The sequence below is a fragment of the Dromiciops gliroides genome, chromosome 3 (genome assembly GCF_019393635.1).
Source record: "Dromiciops gliroides isolate mDroGli1 chromosome 3, mDroGli1.pri, whole genome shotgun sequence".
In the NCBI taxonomy this organism is placed as follows: domain Eukaryota; kingdom Metazoa; phylum Chordata; class Mammalia; order Microbiotheria; family Microbiotheriidae; genus Dromiciops; species Dromiciops gliroides.
The window spans coordinates 564,985,252-565,000,899 of NC_057863.1; the positions used below are offsets into that span (position 1 = coordinate 564,985,252).

General features: G+C 34.2%; 1 protein-coding gene across 1 annotated transcript in view; it reads right to left on the reverse strand.

The window, feature by feature from the left end:
- The window catches only part of NOX4 (NADPH oxidase 4), a 265,085-nt gene that overhangs the window by 151,149 nt on the left and 98,288 nt on the right, over positions 1-15,648 (reverse strand). Inside the window, 1 exon segment of the mRNA XM_043996145.1 lies at positions 3,785-4,001. Within this exon segment, the coding sequence (XP_043852080.1) occupies positions 3,785-4,001 (217 nt within the window).

The window sequence follows — 15,648 nt, forward strand, 5'->3', positions numbered from 1 at the left end:
TTTGTCATTAGAACTGTCCAAATAGATAATGGGATGCCTTAGGATTTGAGGGGATCCCCCTCACTGATGGCCTTCAATCAGAAGATGGACAAGTGCTATTTTTTTATTCTATTTTTCTGCAAGGCAATCAGGGTTAAGTGACCTGCCCAGGGTCACATAGCTAGCAAGTGTCAAGTGTCTAAGGCCAGATTTAAACTCAGGGCCTCCTGACTCCAGGGCCAGTGCACCACCTAACTGACCCTTGGGCAAGTACTAATAAAAATATTTTGTACAAGGAATTCCTGGCGAAATATCACTTGTAAAAAGTGGCTTCTGGGCTCCCCTTTATTTCTGAGATTCTTCTACCCTGTTAATGACCTACTTATTGTAGTTAAAGATTTTAATTGTTATAGAGAGACAAAGGAAGATGAAGAAAGGGTGCTGGAGGGGTAGAACTCTTAGATTAGGAGGGAAGGGGAAAATAAGCATTTATATAGTGCCTATTATTTATCACACACAGCATTAAGCTCTTTATAAATATTATCTCCCTTGATCCTTATAGCAACTTTGAAAAATATATGTTTTATTACCCTCACTTTACCACTGAGGAAACTGAATCAAACAGAAGTCAAGTAACTTGTCCAAGGTCACATAGCTAATAAGTGTCAGAGGCTGGATTTAAACACAGATCTTCTTAATATCTGGTTCAGCACAGTAGCCTCTGGCCCCGAGACATCTTAAAGATTAAATGATTAATAAGTCATTGGTGACCTTTGACAAAGTAGTTTCTTTTCTTGGTTTGTGTGTGTGTGTGTGTGGGGGGGGACAGGCAATGGAGGTTAAGTGACTTGCCCTGGGACACACAGCTAGTAAGTGTGTCAAGTGTCTGAGGCCGAATTTGAACTCGGGTCCTCCTGAATCCAGGGCCAGTGCTTTATCCACTGTGCCACCTAGCTGCCCCAGACAAAGTAGTTTCAGTAGAGAAATGGGGATTGTTATCAAAATGCAGTGGATTAAGGAAAGAATAGGTGCTAAGGAAACATAGACAACTAGTATAGAAAATAATTAAATTTGGAACTGAAAGGAGCGAGAGAAATTTGACAGTAGCAGAATGGCATATAGGATAAAGGGGAAAACTTTTTATTTTTTAACTAAGTAGACTTGAATAGGTATGTACATGGAAAGGGGTCAGTAGAAAAGATGGAACATAGCCAGTAGGGAGAGAAAAATCAAGTGCGTGCGTGCGTGTGTGTGTGTGTGTGTGTGTGTGTGTGTGTGTGTGTGAGAGAGAGAGAGAGAGAGAGAGAGAGAGAGAGAGAGAGAGAGAGAGAGAGAGAGAGAGAAAGGTGAGGGGAGGGAGAGAGAGAGAGGTGGGGTTGAGGGAAAGAGAGGAGGGGTTCAATATGATTTTAAGATGAAAGAATGCAAATTTCTTTATTAACCAATAATGATAAGTGCTAGACACTCTGCTCAGTACTGAAAGTATAAAAACAGTCTCTATCCTAAACGAGGTTGAATCTTAATAGATTTAGAGCTAGAAGGGATCTTAGAAGCTTTCTAATCTAAGCCCTCCATTTTGCAGATGGGGAAACTAAGGAACAGAAAGATTAAGTGTCTTGCTCATGGTCATAGAAATAGTTTCTGAGGCAGGATTTGAGACTAGGTCTTTCTTATTCTAAATCTAATGTCCTTTCCACTAAATTATTATATCAATGCCAAAATGACTACTGGAAAAATAAAATAAAATGTCCCAAAGGAAAAAGGATAAAATTATATTAAATACAGAAGTAGAGAGTTTAGCCTCAATGAGCAGATGGTTGGAGAGAGAATGGGTGATACTGCTGCCTGTGGTTTTGAGGAATGGAAAAATAGTTATCTTAGAGATGTCCCTTTGGATTATCAATGTTGTCACTTGCCTTAGGTTGACTATGCAGGAAACTTGAAGAAACAAGAAAAGATTTGGAACAGTCACTGAGGGGAGTGAGGGAGTTGATGAACTAAAACTGAAGGATTGTCAAGTAGTAAAGAGACTAGTATTTGAACTTAGTCAATAAGCACTATTGTGTGTCAAGCATGATGCTATGTGCTAAGGAAATAGACAGAAATGAAATAATCCCTTCCCTCAGGAAACTTGGAGGCAATATACACAAATATAAGTGTGTTTTTATCTATCTGTCTGTCTATCTATCTATCAGGTATATGTAGAATGAGAGAAGTATCTCTCTATGTATATATGATATATATGTATCATGTGTACATATATGTATGTATTCCAAATATATCTATAGAAAACATACAGAATAGATATAGTTGTCTATACATTTAGAAAAATAGATAAGTATATAAATGTAAATATAAATATCTATATGCATACATAGATATTTCCCTCTATTTATGATCTCTCAATAGATAGAGAGATCGACAGAGTAAATACGAGGTAATTTATGGAAGGGGAGGGAAATGTGCTAGCAAGCCAAAATCAAAGACCAATGTAGGAATTTGCACATGATCTGAGATTCATTGGAAGCTAGGAATTATAAGAGATAGAGGTGAATCAAGATTGTATTCCAAACAAAGGAGATAGCTTAGGCAAAGGGACAGAAGTGGTGAATGCCAGAAATTGTAGTAGGTAAAATTATCTTATTTTGTGACCTTTTCAGCTATGCTTAGCAATGCAGGAAAACAGAGAAACAGATGTGGGTGTTGACAGTGAGGAGGAAAGGGTCATCCAGAAGCTATGATTAGCAGGTTGAGGATCTTAGAACATTAACAGAAGCAAGAGATTAAAGGGTGGGACCTTGTGAAAAATTAAATTGGCAGACTGTGGGATGAAGACTGGGTATTGAGGCAAATGTAGCAAGTTGGGAGATAGTCTGGGAAAACAAGGAAGGTAAAAAGGTCAAGAGAAATTGAACTTGATGACCTCTAAAATTCCTTCTGGGATCCTGAAGATTTGCACACATCAGTCAAATGAGGAGGAGAAGACTCTGTCTTCCTAGTTAACCTCCATACAATTCTCAGGGCCTTTACAATTTGTGTTCAAGCAGTAGTGACACACTCCCACTTGCTTCAGAGATGGCATTACATGTTACCACTCCACCCTGAAGTAATTCTGCTTAGGCTTGATCCATGAAGTGAAAGAGCAAACGAAATGGGTCAAGACTGAAAATACCCCAAAGAATCTTAATTCAGTTTCAAGAGGAAAATGTTCATAAAATAATCTGGTAAACATGGTAACATGCCATATGGTAGATAGTTTATATTCACCAAAAAAAAAAAAAAACCAGAGATTAAACATTTAGGTTTTAATCAGAAAAGTAATGAGGATGGAGTCCAGGTCCAGTACAAGAATTGAAACATGGTGGAGAGTTGAGCTGTTAATAAAAAGGTTGAAATAAGCCATGTCGAAAATTATCACAATTCCATCATCTCTGTCCACAGACAAGCACATAATCTCATCAATTCATTTACCAAAGATAAAGCAAAGGTAGGGATTCTTGGAGGATGAAACTAAGTATCTGGTTTAGAAATTTATACATAGTAAAAGAAATAGTCTAGAATTGCAAGTAACTTTTGCAATTCTTTGTTTGCAACAGTCACCCATGCACAATACTATTAGTTTTATTCACTGATTTAAAAAGACAGACTGCTATATAAGCACAGTTTTAACTCACAAAACAGAGTATTACAAAAACATGTGTATTAATTCAATAAGACCAAGTGATCAGAACAATCTAGCCACAACCTTGAGCAGAGTCCCCAGTCAGAAACATTGGCATGACCAAAACCATAGGATTGAGCTGACCTGAGGAAAATTTGCTTGGAACTTGGGCTCCTCTGCACAGATTTTCACAAACTCGTTCTGTATAAACAGCTTGGAATTTACAAATCCTCCAGGGAAGGGTTCAGGAACATGCTCCGAGAAATACTCTGGCAGGGGAATATTCGGGTGGCGAGTTCTATTAGGATTGAGGCAGCCAGGAGGGTGTGCATCGAGATTAGTTTGATATTTCAGGAGCCCTCTAAAATGAAAATACAAGTAAGGGCAGGTGGGGAGAGAAGAAACAAAAATCAGATGCTAGAATAATGGTAATCAATCCTTTGTCTCCTGAGTAACTCTTTGAAAATTAAAGATGAATGAAAAGAGGCAATATAATTCAGGGGAATCCATTTCATGCCTCATCCATGCCATTTACTAGCCATGTGACCTTGGGATATTCATGGAAGGTTTCTGGGCCTCTGTTTTCCTATCAGTGAAAATAGGGGCTAAAGATTTGGATTATTTGACTTCTAGCATCCCTTTTAGCTCTGAACTATGATCACTATATGGCTTTGTAGCACAACATTTTATTCTGGAGAATGAGAAAATTAAACTTCCCAATAAACATTACCCCCAAGAACTTGTCCAAAGCACTTGACTCTCCAACTAACATTATGCATCAAATTACATAGATACAAGCCTGTGTAGTATGCTTGGACTTTCTATACTTTGGGTACAAGGATATCTAAAACACATGTGGTCCTATATGACAGAATTTCAGAAAAAGCAGGAGAAAAAAAGCACAGATTCATTCTTTATTTGAAAACAGAAAATAACATTTATAATTCAGCTTAATTTCTTTCTTTTGGGTAAGATGGTATAAACAGATTTTACTGATTTATAAAGGAACATCAAAGATATTTAATAATATGAGCCAGGAAACTAGATTCCCCCATGGTCTCAACATAATGTGCAAACAACAAGCAGACTTTTAGTAAGCTCTTTGCTATTAATTTTCTCTATAATTACATGTGTACACACACACACACACACACACACACACACACACACACAAAGTTAGTCACACAAAATTAACAATAGGAATAGGAACCTAAAACTCTGAACTCTTATCTAAGTCAATTCCAATCAATTTTTAAGTGCCTACTATACAAAGAGCATTGGGCCTACAAAGATTAAAATAAAAAAGTATTATGGTGCAAATCCATAGAAGACCCTAGGTTATGGGTGACCTGGTAGGAGAGGAAGAAGAAATAAGTATTGGAGAAGTGATGGTCAGTTAGGGACTGGATTAAATGGCTTGTTCCCTTGTGATTCATTATTTCCATAATCCTTTTATATTGATTCAATTTTAACTTTAATCATAAATGAAACATGAATGATGGAAGGGGACAAAAAGATCTGAAGAGAAGTAACTATTAAAGATCCACAGAGGCTTTTCAAAGAAAAAGTGTTAAGTCTAAAATTATTTTCCTACAAAGGGCATTCAGTTAAGCATTTAAGATACTGAAGGTCAGGGCGAAGCTTTTGTAGGATATCCCAAAAATATAATATATTATTTTACTGATATGCATAGGAAGGGTTTCATATTAGCATTGGATTTAGAAAAGCGTCGGTCAAATTCCATTTTTATTCTGGATCCTGACCTATGATTATATCTGTTCAGGGATCTCCTTGTTTGAAAACTACTTCCACTAAAGCATATTAGTAATTCTTCTGCAATCTATACTCTTACAAAGTTAAGTAGGGAGTACAGAGAGTTCTTTGATTTTCCTGTGTCCCAGAGAAAGTAAGTCCTCCTGGATGAAATGTTGTCTTTGTATTCACTATAGTACACACATCTGCAATTAATATTAAGGTTTGTTGTTGTTGTTTTCCAAGATGACATAAACACAATAAATTCTATCTCATGGTACTCAATCATTGTAATAATAAGGAAACACTCAATCCCATACTAAAGAATAACCTAAATCATATTGATAAAAATATAATTAGCCAAAAATATGTAAGCTAAGATCATATTAGAAATAAACTAATCATGGCAAAGTTCATGAATCAGGCACAGTACAGAGTGGCGGAAGGAAGGAAGGAAGGAAGGAAGGAAGGAAGGAAGGAAGGAAGGAAGGAAGGAAGGAAGGAAGGAAGGAAGGAAGGAAGGAAGGAAGGAAGGAAGGAAGGAAACCAGACTGGGAGTCAGAAGACCTGGTGTCAAGTCTAGACTCTCCTTCCTTGAGACTTAAAAATCTCTCTCTGGACCTTAGTTTCCTCATCTTTAAAATGGAGAAATAATACTTATACTACCTACTTTACATTCTTGCATAGAAAATTGCTTTGTGAACTATAGAATACGAAAAAAATGTAAACTTGGATTATTATATTTGACCTTGTTCTTACATATATTACTCTGTCCCCAAGGGAGCATAAGCTCCTCAAGAGCAAGAATTGTTTTGATTTTCAGATTTATATTTCCAGTATTTATCAAAGGGTCTTCACACACTTCAGCACTTTCATGGATCTGTGATGCCACTGACAATGATACTCATTTCTTCAGTACAAATTGAACTCTACCTACCCTGCCTCTATCTGTGCAACTCTTAACAGTTACCTCCTGTCCATATCCTTCTCAGGGAGACCATCCAACATATTTTGAAATTGACTGGATGTCAACAGAGCATGCAAGCTGTCCATCAATTATCCCTAACCCTTTTTTTTTTGTTTGTTTGGGTTTTTTTGTTTGGTTTGGTTTTGCGGGGCAATGGGGGTTAAGTGACTTGCCCAGGGTCACACAGCTAGTAAGTGTCAAGTGTCTGAGGCCGTATTTGAACTCAGTTACTCCTGAATCCAGGGCCGGTGCTTTATCCACTGTGCCACCTAGCTGCCCCCATATCCCTAACTCTTGCTGTGTGACCCTAGTAATCCTATTAATTTTTCTCATCATACATCTCTTTAATGATAACCCTCATGTTATGTCTCCTCCATAATTCATCATAGATAATATGGTGCAACCTGCTTAAAGCCACCATGTACTTTGCCATTACCCTTTGGAAGACCTGAAAATTAATTAATTAATTAATAGGATGGTGGTATTACATGAGTCACAGCAATATAGGATTATCACAAAAACATTCATATTATAAAGAGGAGTCTTTGTTTCATGGGTAGCTTGGAGTTATCATGAGTACTGCAGAACTTCACAAAATCAATCAAATCTCTTCCCTCCTCTTTCCATTCTATACCTGGTCAATTGTCTATATGAGGTGTCTTTCTAAGGCATATGTATTGATAAATGAACTCTATGGGATTTCCATCCAACAGTACATTATAACTTTGAAAAAAAAGGCATTCATTATCCACTTGGTCTCTTGTAAAACACAAGTCACTATATTATGATTTCAAAGATTCTGCAGTGTTTGAGGCTTTGGTATAGTTAGTAAACTATCAATTGGAAACAGAATATCCAGGTAATCTCTCACATGTGAGGAATGTCCCTACCTTTTGAACATCTTCATAATACTAACAAACAACTTTACTTAACATACACCTCTTTGTTTTATGACTTTTGTTATATTAATAATCAGAGGGCCATCCAACAAAGAATTCACCATTGTTCCATCTTTCAAGAACTTTTGTGTAAGTTTAATGAACTAGAATCAACTTATTAGAGGAAGTGCTATAAGGCAATATTTGCTCAATTGAATCAAATGCTTTCTCTCTCTCTCTCTCTCTCTCTCTCTCTCTCTCTCTCTCTCTCGTTGTCAATGATAAAAAAAAAAACACAGTGACATCTGGTGTTCCTTACACGTGTCAGTCAATTATAGAACTGAAAAGATGCAGTTTGCCTTAGAGTAAGGTTTATAAAAGCTTGCCCAATTTCTTCCAAAACCCTTATAAAAAATGTCTTAAATATTTACATAAATTAAAGGCATGTATGTCATTTGTTACTGTTATATTATTTGTTCCCTTTTTCTAATAAATTATTGTTATGTATTATCCAATCTTTACCCTCTACTCCTTTTTAACATATCTTGAGAATCAGGTCATGAATTGGAAAATAAAATAAAATAAAATAAAATAGCGTTGCCTCCAATAGAGACCGCTTCTATGAATCTGTGATTTGGCCCAGGTTCACTTCTTATTTTTATTTATATATGTTTATATCAACATAACAGGCAGCTAGATAGCTAAGTGTATAGAGCACTGGGATGTGAGCCCAAAAGACCTGAATTCAAATGCAGCCTCAGGCAGGAAACCTCTCCAGTATCCTTGCCAAGAAAACTCCTGAATAATATTTGTGTGCTATGGTCCATGGGGTCATGAAGAGTTGGACACACCTGGATAATAACAAAATAAACATAAATATGACTTGATTTCTAGAATTTATACTATGTTGGAGTAATATAGATATATAGATATACACATATACATATACATACATACATATAGAGAGACAGAGTCAGAGATACAGAGACAGAGACACAGAGAGTAACTTCAGTTAGAGTAAAATATGTGGTAGCCAAAATTTCATTCATCAGAGAATGGGTTTGCTATAGAAATTTTTTTTATTTTTATTTTTTACATTTTCTATCTGAATATGAGCTTCCAAGTATCTTTTATCTTAAGTATGTTCTGGAAAATAGCTAAAAGTTCACCTTCTGTAGGCCTCCATGATACTTCACTGCTGACTATTCAACAAAATGCTACTCCCACCAGAAACTTATACTCCCTCTTTGGATCTTCTGGCTCTTATATGTGATTTTTGCCTTATCTTGCAAGGGCCTAGGGCTCTTCAACATACCCTGCTATAAGTAATCTTCTTCATCCCACAAAAGAGAAAAAGACCCATTTGTACAAAAATATTTATAGTAGCTGTTTTTGTGGTAGCTAACAATTGGACATCAAAGGAATGCCCATCAATTGGAAAATGGCTAAACAAATTGTGGTATACGATGGTGATGGAATATTATTGTGCTATAAGAAATGACAAGCAGGATGACTTCAGAAAAGCCTGGAAAGACTTGTATGAACTGATGTATAGTGAAGTGAGCAGAATCAAGAGAACATTGTGCACAGATAGCAATACTGTTTGATGAAGAAATGTGAATAACTTGACTATTCTCAACAATACAATGATCCATGACAATTCCAATGCCACTGACAATGGCATTGATGAAACATACTATCCACCTTCAAAGAGAGAACTGATATTCATGGAACAGCCTGAAGCATGCTATTTTTTTTTTACTTTGATTTTTTTTTTCTTTTAATCAAGTTTCCTTGTACAAAATGACAAATATAGTAAGGTTTTATATAATCATACATGTATAACCCATATCTGCTTGCTTATTGCATCAGGGAGGGGCAGGGAAGGGAGGGAAAGAAGGATAGAATTTGGAACTCAAAACTTTAGATAAAAACATTCATTTTGTTTTTAAATGAAAGTGTTCAACTACTTGGTCTTCAACTTTAAATCTATAGGCCTATGAAGGAAAAGGCAGTGTTAAATATAGGTACTATATTTCACAAATAAATCATTAATAATGTGAAAATGAGAAAGAGGAAGAAAAAAGAAGTAGTGAATGGTAAACAGAGTTCTGCTGTATAAAATCAATAATGTGAGAGTAAGAATGTTTATTTCTAAATTATTTTCAATTTTTATTGTAGCATACTTAAAAAAATTTCTGGTTATCTGTAGAATATCTACTGTTATTCTATATCTTGGGTGAATTTTCTTTTCAGCTAGAGTAAAAAGTATATTTTTTCATAATTCACTATAAGGTAAACTTCTTGAAATATATTATGTAGTATAAGTTTTAAATATTAGAAAGTAAATGTCGTAATGTATATAGAACAGTATTATATATGTATATATGTGTATATATAACATAAGATTTATCCTCATAATTTGTAAAAGAAAAAAACACTGCCTTGAAACATGTTAGAAGAATTTATATATGTGTATATATATGTATGTATGTGTATATATATATATATATATATATATATATAAACTGTTTCATGTCCATAAACTATTATCTATAGGAGCTCCATGAATTAATAATATAATGTAACTTAAAAAAAAACTAATGTGACTTTAATTTGAAATAATAAAATAATGTACAATCAGGGCAGGAAGTCATTGTAATATGTTCTTTGCTTGTCAGATTATGTCAAGAGTTTTATATTCCATTTTGGGTACCACATTTTAAAAAGGAGGTGCAGAAAATGGTATTCTATTAGACAAAGTAGAATTCAACCAGAGATGATGACAAGGGTATTGACAGATCACATGAGTTCTCAACCCAATCTGCTGTGGGGACTTGTCTATGCTAGATAACTTATTTTACCTGCCTGGCCCTCAGTTTGCTCAGGGATAAAATTAGGTAATTGTATTAAATGATCTCTAAGTTCTCTTCTAAATCCAAGTCCTATGATTTTGCACCTTCTGACTCTAACTTCTATGAACTTATAATGCTGGTTCCAGAGCAAAAGTTTAAAAATAATCTACTTAACAATAAGCACTGTTCAAAAATGATATGAGCCATCTCATGAGGTATTTAATTATATAATTTTGTTGATTTGTAAGCAGAGGTTGTATGACCACTTATCAGAAATGTTGCTGAAGAGAATCATGTTAAATTTAAAATCTGAACTCTATGACCTTGAATGCTGCTTCCACCTCTGACTCTAAAAACTCAATTATATTTTAATTAATGAGGAGTGTTTTCATTGACATTTTGTTTTGTTTTGTTTCTTTTTTTTTTTTTGCTTCAATTGGTGCCATAGATTTTCTGTCTTTCTTTTAGTTTTGGCTTAAAAAAAATAAAAAGAAACAAACAACAACGACAAATATAGTTTAACAATAAGCACCTAGAAGAGGAGAGGAGATAAATACTTGATAGAAAACAATTAAATGTTATATAATAGTATATTTGTAGATTAACATTTCAGTGAAAGTAGTATGTTATATTCTCTTCTGGCTTATAATGATTCTTCATCATATTTCAGGGGGAAAGCAGCCTATGCTTCTTGAAAACAAACATTTTTAACCTTCAAATATTATCATATACTATTTTCCTATTATTTAAAGAAAAAAATGTAAGTGGTTTCTGATAATTTTAGTTTACCTTTTCTATAGCATGAATTTTTTTCCTGTAAAGTATTTAGAACAAAATTCCACTCCTCAAATCTCATAAAAATAGTTCCACTTATATATAAATATTATGTATTTTACTTTTTGAGAGATATTATTTAGGAGTCTTCTAAGCTCACCAAACTTAGAATATTTTTTCCTCTTCTATTCAGATTCATACTTAAATTATATACAGGTTTGAAGTTAAGTGATTCTCTAAGTTACAGATAACTTGTGCCTACCTATATATGTAGAAAGGAGTTTCCATACTGGACATCCCCCAAAAAGATGAATTCACAGTTGTATACTAAAAACATTTGACAAAATCTGCCATTTTAATTAGATTATGTCCAAAAAAAATGATAGTCTAATGTGGAAACCTTTAGTTTAACACTATATAGAGTTAAATTACAGACATGGATCTGCCCCTGTACATGTGTAAATTCCAAAAAGTCAAGTGCTTAGGTTCACCCATACATATATAATACCTACTTCTTTCTACTTTCAAGAAGAAATATGATACCATGGGTCAAAAGGCCAATCATTAACTTGAAGAACAAAAGATTTGGAGAAGTTAGGTGATTAGAGACAACTAGGTAGCACAGTGAATAAAGCACCAGCCTTGAATTCAGGAGGACCTGAGTTCAAATCCAGTCTCAGACACTTGACCCTTACTAGCTGTGTGACCCTGAACAAGTCACTTAACCCTCATTGGCCTGGGGGAAAAAAGAACAAAAGATTACCTTATTATGTTATTCAGAATTCTATAATGACTCAAGAAAAATCAGAATCAAAGATTTAGAATTAGAAGGAAGGAACCTCAGAAGTTATCTACTCACAAAATCTCATTCTACAGATAAAGAAACTGAGGCTTTGAGAGGTTGTAATAAGACCAAATTCACTCAGATATTGTTAGAATAATAAATCAAAATCAGGATTTCCATTTCCAAATTTCCTACATTTCCACTGCAACATTATATTAGGTTAAGAGAAAAAGTTATATGACTAATGCAGAAATAGGATTAATGTTATTATGTGTGTGTGTGTGTATATATATATATATATATACATATATATATATATATATATATATATATAAACCTATATCAAATTATCTGCTGTCTAGGGGAGGGGGGAGGGAGGGAGAAAAATCTGAAATTGGAAAGCTTGTATAAACAAAAGTTGAGAACTATCTTTACATGTAATGGGAAAATAAATAAATATTTTTTTAAAAAAAAGAGAAAACGTTATACTTTAAAATGATACAGAATACACTTGTAAGTCATTAAATAAATAAATTGATATTCGTCTTCCTCCTCCAACCATATTTCTCTACCACTACCCCCACCACCCCAAAAAATCCCTATCACCAGATAACCAGGTAAAGTAATAAAAGACTCAAGGAAGCAATTATATATGATCTGGAGAGTTTTATTTCTGTTTTTATAACAACTCAACTTTGAAAAGTACAAACCACATATACAGGTTGTCCCAAACATCATTGTTCAGTGTTAAGTAATTAAAGTTTAAAACTGCACTAAGACATTTGGTATACCTTATAATAATATTGATGTTTTGGGGGGAGATGGAAGGATGCTGAGAAGAAAACTTTCCTGTATTCCTCAAACAACCAAAAATTACTATGTATGTAAAAGGCTTACTCTGAAAAAAAAAATTATATACTGTAAAACCACACTTCTCATATAATGGAAAAAATGCAATAGCTAAAAATGATGACAAAAATTTTAGCCACATATGCATATGGCTAAATATTTCATTGGTATACAGAACTCAAAATATGAAAACTATCCCTTCCAAGGCAGCTTGGCTGTTAGTTCTGGATAATTTAAGATAGCGGCCTGGGGCAATGGAAATTAAATTGATTTGCCCAGGTTATACCACATATATATGTCTAAAAGAATTTGAATCCAGATCTTCCTAACCCAAGGCCTGATCTCTATTTAGTCCCCTACACTAGCTCTCAGATCAGTACAAGACTGAAAGAATGAACACAGGCACGTGTGTGCATACGTGTGTGTGTATATGCATGTGTGTATGTGTATTTATTATTCAATAGAAATGAGTTAGAGACTCAGCAAGTAGCATCAATTTGATTTTAAGTTTTGAAATTGTATTAATATATATACATGTATGTATTTATGTATGTATCTATCTATATCTATGTAAATGTATATATACATATATATAAACACACATACACACTGTAGTCTGATTTATATTTTCCCCTACTAAGTTCCTTAAAGTCAGAAACTGCCATTTTTCAAGTAATAATCATTACAAAGAATAATGTCTCACACTCATCTATAAAACGAGGGAGTTGAACTGAATAGTCTCTAATGTTTCATATAGACCTATTAGTTTATCATTCTAAGACCCAGTCTACCAGAAAATACAGAATCAAAGAATTTAGAATTTTAAAGGACCATGGTAGTCATTTCATCTCATTCATGTCTGAAAAATAATCCCTACTATTACCAAGTCTAACAAATGATCGATCAGCCTGTCTTTAAGACTGCCAAAGGAGAGAATCTTCTGTTTCCCAAAGCAGCCCATTTTGCTTTGAGATAGAGGTATTTCTTATGGTATCAAGCTTAAATCTGCCACCTTGACGCCATCACCCATTGCCCATAATTCTACCTATTGCATTGGGCTCCAACAGAATGAGTCAATTGTTTTTCCCTCTTTTGTGACAGTCCTTCAATACTTGAAGATATCTGTCACATCTTCTCTATGTTAAATTACCTCAGCTCCTTTAACTGAGATTCAAATAAGGACTCAAGCTCCATTAAGGCTCCCTGATGTGGGACCACCTCCAGCTTATCAATGTCCCTCCTGAATTACAATTCCCAGACCTTAACAAAGAACTCCATATATAAGATATTATACTTAATTGGTATATTATGTTTCATAAATATTTATTTAATTGATTTTTGAAGTTAGTAAAATAACAGCTTTAGCCACTGGCACTCACTTTAAGGTTCAAGGGCAATGCTTAAGGTAGTACTTGACCCAGAGTAGTTGTTTAATAAGTCTATTGACTAATGTCTTCAAAGGTTAACAAAAGCAATATGTCACAAATATAACTTTTTTGTCAACTTTCCATATCCTATGAACATCCTAATACATCACATTTCAGTCTAAGACTGAAGGATCTGAAGCTTGACTGGCAACTCATTGCATAACTTCATTAAAATTCATTGAAATTTTGAGATTTGTAGCTTTAATACCCTCTTCTATTATCTGCTGATTTATTGTGTAGTGAACAAAGCAGTTTGCTGTTTTCTTTGTTCTGCTTGTCATAATCTCTGTAATAATGTTCTTCAGTGAGAACAAGACCACAGAAATTTTTCTACTTCCCAATGTATTTTTATGATAGATCTCTAGTTTGGGGATTTGTTGTTATTATTGTTTTAAGACTTGTAGAAACATTATGGAAGTAAAAATGCCACGTGAATGAAATAATGTAATTGATTAGGTTTCATTCCAGAGACATACATTTTAAAGAACACAAATTTTGAAATAGAAATGGTGAGCAGGTCTCTTTTCACCTCCATTTTATTTTCTTTTAGTTGCATTAGATTTTATTGTCAAAACCAAAGAACTGACTCAATTTCAAGAAAGTGAAATTTGATATTAAAAAAAAAACTCATAAACTTTACTGAACCATAACCCCAAAAAATGGAGAGAAGGAAGGAAGGAAGAAAAAAAATGGAAGGAAAATTAACATTTACATAAAACTTTAATTTTTGCAAAGTAATTAACATATATCATCTCATTTGAACTGTAACAATTGGAATGCCGCCACCTTCTGGAGACTTACTGTAGCAAAACCCCGCCACGAGGAAAAGGCCTCTGAAGACAAGCCATGTGGTCAAGGTCCTTGGTGTCAGGAAGTAATGTTTGCTCATGGGTACTATCTATCAAGGCTACCAGCCAATAAACTTGAGGAGCCTCCCATTTCTGGGAGGAGGACACGAAGTAGGAAGCAGACGCTGACCTTGCCATGGTGGGTCGGATGATAGGGTCTCTTAGAAATAGTTAGATTTTTACCTTTATCTCTCTCTCTTTATCAAATTCTTATTCTGCTTAATAAATGCTTAAAAGTCTAACTCTTGCTAAAGCTTATAATTTATTGGCGACCACTCATTAGATATTTTAGACAGTATAGCTAGAATTTTAGCCCCTTACAGAACCAAGTAACTAAAAATAAACATCAGTCATGTATCAGTGACCAATTCTTCTCTTTTCCATAAACCATCAGAGAGTTATTATAATTTAAAGAAAAAAATATTTTTTAAATAAAGTATTTTAATCACTGATAAGACCCAAACGTGGGAGCCTCTAGTGCACAGGATTCATAACCTGGGTTCTGTGAACTTTTTAAATACATACTTTGTCAACCATAGTATTTTAACATAATTGGTTTTCTATATAATCCCATATATTTTATTTTATGCTTTTAAAAATAATATTATGAGAAAGGATCAAGGCTTCACCAATTGCAAAGGAGTCTGTGATAGAAAAAAGTTAAGAACCCCTACTCTAATGAGTAGCAAGTAGGATTCAGTAACAAGAAACTTAGATTCTCATGAGCTCTTCCTGATAGCTATTTTTGGTCAGACTTGGCATAAAGTCATCAGATGAAGATGAAAAAAAATTATTAATATTTACAAACCATGATGTCTAAATAGTTTTTCCTCTCTAAAATTGTATTTTCTATTTCCAATTTATCTGAGCTTCA